The 5,218-nt window shown below is 45.1% G+C and overlaps 1 protein-coding gene and 2 pseudogenes across 1 annotated transcript in view; 1 reads left to right on the top strand and 2 right to left on the bottom strand.

The window, feature by feature from the left end:
* The window catches only part of LOC102821006, a 4,543-nt pseudogene extending 2,633 nt beyond the window's left edge, over positions 1 to 1,910 (bottom strand).
* Positions 1 to 5,218, top strand: part of PKD1L1 (polycystic kidney disease 1 like 1) — a 270,006-nt gene that overhangs the window by 20,100 nt on the left and 244,688 nt on the right. The window contains exon 6 of the mRNA XM_006876506.1: positions 2,092 to 2,224. Within this exon, the coding sequence (XP_006876568.1) occupies positions 2,092 to 2,224 (133 nt within the window). The remainder of the gene's footprint in view (positions 1 to 2,091; positions 2,225 to 5,218) is intronic.
* The window catches only part of LOC102820622, a 15,985-nt pseudogene continuing 14,103 nt past the window's right edge, over positions 3,337 to 5,218 (bottom strand).

Genomic DNA, 5,218 nt, shown 5'->3' with positions numbered 1-5,218 from the left:
ATCATCAGCTTCACATTCAACCATTCATATAGCTTGTTTCATTACATTGATTATTATCCCCTCCATATATCATCACCTTTAATCAATACTTCCAATATACCTGTTCCTGGCCTTTTTGAGTCCTCTGAGGAGACTTTTTACTGTCTCGGCTTTAGAGAGGTTTTGGTCCCATAGTTGTATATGGACATCAAAGGCTCATGTTTTAAGTTAATATCAAGATACAGTTCTGACATGCATCCCAGGTGGCTATTGCTTGTTCCTCAAAAAGATTTGTTCCCAGGACCCTACGCACTGCCAACACAGTGGAGACATTAAGAGAGGCACATAAGAAATCATTTTCTCAGAAGCTACAATTACTGGAGTTAGAAGCATAGAATGAATAATAAGACCAAAGAAAATTATACAGAGGTAGCCTACCAGTGAGTTCGCAAAAACCTATGAACCCGGGACTTCAGGAGGTCACTTCCTTGGCCCTCAGGGTCCATGGCTTGCAATTCTGAGGAGGGCCCCTTTGGATTTTCATCCAACTTGTCACGGGGCCTCAGCTTCTCAGTATGCTGTCCCCAGCATTTAGCCAGAAAGGCAACTTTTTGCCCAGTAGCCTGAACCCGTTCCTCCTCTTTCTGAAGTTGCTCCTTTAAATAAAATATGCCTTCCTTACTCGAAGTAAGCAAAAATGTCCTTTGAAGATTTTCCTTTTCAGCCAAACAGAACTGTAATCTGCCAGTCTCCTCTTTGAAATGAGTAATCATGTTTTCAATCTAAATTGTTTAAAGCTTGAACCTCTGACACAAACTTGGTATTTTCGATTTCTGTGTTCTTCCAATGTATCTTACAAATTTTCTTCTCATCCTTTTCTGTCTTCAGCTGGCTTTCGAGTTGTTCTCTTTCTGAGTTTGTGCCTTCCTGAGTTTGCCTTGTAAACTATCTAGTTCTGTTTCTTACTCAATTGTTTTGTGTGTCACTGACACAATATCTTCTTCAAGCTGGAGAGCTTTTGATGTAGCATTATCACATTTCTTCTTAAATTCTTCATTTTCCATTTTAAAATTTTGTGATATTTCAATAAAACCCTTTTGCTCCGCTTGTAACTGGGCACATTTTTCTTTCTCATGGTTAAGTTCACTTTCCATTCTTTCAACTTGTTCTCGAAGTTGTGTAGTTTCTTTTGCCAGAACTGCAGTTAACTTTAACAGTTCTTTTTCTTTCATGATTTTCTCAATTTTCAACTCAAGAAGGCCAGCTTTTGTGGTCACCACCAACATGTCAGAATCTCCTTCATCCTCCATAGTAAGCAATTCTTCAACTGGAGAAGCTGCTCTAAATTGGAAAGGTGTACTTGTTCCACAGATTTCACCCTTATGGGTAACGTAACAGAATTGATAAAACTCTCCATCGTCATTTGGAAGGTAATGTCCTTGAAATGCTAGGACACAATTGACTGTTGATCCCTCAACATATTACTTTTCAGGCATGTGGTGGTAGTTATGTGCTGTGGAGTTGGTTCTAACTCATAGCCACCCTGCAAAGGGTTTGTGAGGCTGTAAATCTTTATCGGAGCAGAAAGCCTCATCTTTTTCCAGCAGAACAGCTGATAGCTTCGAACTGCTGACCTTGAGGTCCGCAGCCCGATTCATAACCACTACGCTACCAGAGCTACTAGGGGACCATAAAAATGTTTAATAATCACAAGCAGTGCTCCACCCAACCTTGAATATACCAACACAATCTTTTGGATGTGGATGTATATATGGAGTCAAGGTGTAATGACATCCCAGATGTGCATTAGGAAGGTAACTCCTGGCCACATTTTTAAAGATTACATGTGCAAAGTTGGATGTCTGCAACGGAACTTCTTGAAAGGATGTCGTTGTATATCCATGAGGAGGCTCCAGGGCAGAAGGGAAGCGTTAGAGATGACCGTGACCCTGAGATGCCATCAGCTGCCCAACCTCTAGTGCCACCTTCGCTTCCCTCCCCACATCTATTCTTATTTGTGGATCAACTTCCTTCAATTACTACAATTATGGATATCTAGAAATTGACAAAGACTGACCCAGTCTCTTCATTTCTATGTGTCTGTTCTTCTAGAGAGGGAGAATTTACAGTGGAGGTCCTTGCCTTTAATGATATCAGCTTTGCCACCCTGAGAAAGCAGCTTTTCATTGTGTACACACCCTGCCAGCCCCCACCAGTGAAGAACATGGGGCCTGAAAAGGTCCAGGTAGGTACACTAGTCTCCTTCACTCTTCCCTCTCCTTGAACCCGGTGCAAGAAATGGCATGAGCTCTGGAGGATGAAGCCATGCTTTGGTATGCTTCTTGTTGATTTTGAGTGCCGCTGGGTCAGTTCCAACTCACAGCGACCCAACTTCGTGGTTCGCAGTCCACTGCTGATCCTATAGTGATACCAGGACTCCTTTTAGTGTTTATCCTGGTGTGTTTTTTAACATAAAGGTGTGCCTGTGAAAGGGTTCTGAGCACCGAAGACCAGTCCACGCTGCCTATACTGGAAGGGAAAACTCAGATTTTGGGCATGGAACTAAGCCTTTTATTTGCCCATATTACACTGGTATTCAGCACAGCCTGCTTTAAGGAGGCTTTCTTTTCTTTTTTTTTATTGTGCAGTGAACTATAGCCTTCTTAGGAGGAAGAAAAATATCAATATATACGACAGCAAAATCACAAGAATTCTTTATTTGTTGAACACTGTTCATTTTTCCTTGGAGAATCACGTTTGAGTTTGCAAACTGTGGGTTTAGGGTTAGGAAAAATAGTGTTTCAATTTATTTCTTTAGTTTTGTGGAGGCCTTTGATTTAGAGCAAATTTTCCTTTTCAGGACAAAGTTAATCAAATAACAATTGGAATTAAAATCAGTGACTTAGCTGCATTTCCTAAAATGTTTTCTGTAGCACTGTAGCTCCAGGAAAGTCCCAAGGGCCCCTCCCTAAGGGTGATAGCCACGACAAACAAGCACATCACGACACTTCAGGGCAAGGCTGTATTCTCATGGGAACCGCATTGCACATGGCTGCCTACCATGGGACTCACTTCCTGTAAGATCCGGCCACTAAGCGTCCATGTGGAAGAGCGGGTCATAAGAGATGGAAGGGACCTAAAGCTAAGAGCAATCACAGGGCACGGCACAGGCTGATTGAATACTGACTGCTTCTGTGGTAAGGAGCATGAGCATCTAATACCTTGAGGAAGTACTTAAGAATGGGAGAGAAAATTCTACTGATAATTTCAAATTCACGTGTGACAATCACCTGAAGTACTTTTTTCTACCACAGTAAAACATACAAGTGAGGCGCGAGAGAAAAGGTGATGTGGATTCTACACTACTGCTCCGAGCTTTGGACACAGACATTTAGGACTAGGAGTTGGGCTCAAACGTTTGAAGGGCAGATCTTGGCAGGATAGGCCGATGAACACTTGGAGGTCAGTCACGACGCCGTGATTGGCCGAAGTTGGTTGTTCCAGTTGGTTTTCCAATGCAATCCGTTCTTGATGAACTTCGTTCAGTTGCTGCTAAAGTTCGTCGTTCAATCTGGCCAGCGCTGCATTGGCATCTTTACTTTTGCGGATCACAGTTCGTATTGCCTTCTTCTGTTTGGAAGACTGTTTTGGGCCTGTTGGATGGGGTTTCATGCTTGGGGCAGACACTGGTCCACCTATAGTGGGAGGAAGCTCTTGATTTTCTGGAGTTTGATTCTCAGGTTTGAATTTCCTACGGATGGGCTTTGATGGGGGCTCGGAATATGGTATGTCCTTCTTGGTGGGGCTACTCTTCGAAGCCTGCGAGGGGGCTCTGCTCAACTGTGGGGGCACCTCAGCCTCGGCTGGTTGTTCAGACTGTTCCTGGAGTCGGAAATCCCCACAGTTGGCCAGCTGAGTTGGAGGCTTGTGCTGAGCACTGGGCTCACTGTTGACACGGTGCTGGGAAACCTGTGATGGACAAGGTCTCTGAGGGAGCCCAGGCGGCTGGGGCAATGATGCTGACTTCACAGCTGGATCCTCAGACACATCCTTCGGTGAGGCATCATCCGTAGTATGTATTGAAGCTACTTGTTTATCATCAAGAGTCACATCTTGGGTGACAGAGAAGTCAGCCATGTCTTGTAACAGACGTCTTCTCGCTCCAATGCAAGTCCCGAGGTTGTTGACTTCCTGACATGGACTCAGAATAAGAATCAAATAATGCACACTCCCACTTGGACGTTGGAAAGGCTGCCTGCAGGTCCTCTGGTTGCCGAGTTGGTGGCAGGCCCTCGGGCACTGGGTAACTGTTCATCGGGGCCACAATGAGATAAAACGTAGTGCAGAACTCAGGAGGGTCAGGGCCGCATCACAGCGTCGCTGAGCTCCCATATATGGGAGAGTTTGGGAGTGGAAAACTTTGATTTAGTGAAGAAGTTCTTAGCCACAGAACCTGAAATGAAGGAACTTGGGTCAGGCTGTAGGGACCGGAACGGATTGACAAAGTACTCTAGCTGTTCCTGGGTTATCCGCTAGGGTTCCTCTGGGTAATGACTGCTGCTATCCTGTGGTTGTCTCTCCACTGAAAAGGACCCGATAAGGGCTGCCTTATGCTCTGGTAGCGTAGCGGTTGCGAATCGAGCTGCGAACCTCAAGGTCAGCGGTTCGAAACTACCAGCTGTTCCACGGGAGAAAGATGAGGCGTTCTGCTCCCGTAAAGATTTACAGCCTTGGAAACCCTGTACGGGGTCTCTATGAGTCAGAACCGACTCCACGGCACATAACAACAAGGGTTCCTTGAAGACAAGGGGGCTTGGCTCCAGGGCCCCCGGATGAGGTTCCTTCAGGCTAGGCAAGAGACTGTCTGGCTTCATAAGAAGCTGGCTGCATCTGCTCTGTGCTGCTACGTAGCTTGCTGTAGCCATGGCTCAAGTGCACCCTCTGGTAATGAGGAGGAGAGGCGAAGGGTAACATCGTGGGAGACTGTTTCCTGGTGTTTATCCCCATTGTCTGCTCTTTTGAAGGTGTTTTTGTCTGTGGTTAAATATGGAATCTGAGCCTTGGTTCCATGCAGCTCAGCCGGAGTCCCAAGTCGTACTTCCCCATCGTTCTTTGATATTATAAAGCGAGGGGGGGGGGCGATTTGAAATTCTTCAATCAGAAAAGAGTCACTATTAATAGTCTGATGTATTTATTTTTAAAGAGTGTATACATGGTGTGTAGGTTTGCATACATCGAA

Source organism: Chrysochloris asiatica, unplaced genomic scaffold (assembly GCF_000296735.1).
Source record: "Chrysochloris asiatica unplaced genomic scaffold, ChrAsi1.0 scaffold00384, whole genome shotgun sequence".
NCBI lineage: Eukaryota > Metazoa > Chordata > Mammalia > Afrosoricida > Chrysochloridae > Chrysochloris > Chrysochloris asiatica.
Note: the sequence above shows the minus strand (reverse complement) of the source record. Positions and strands in the feature narration are given on the sequence as shown.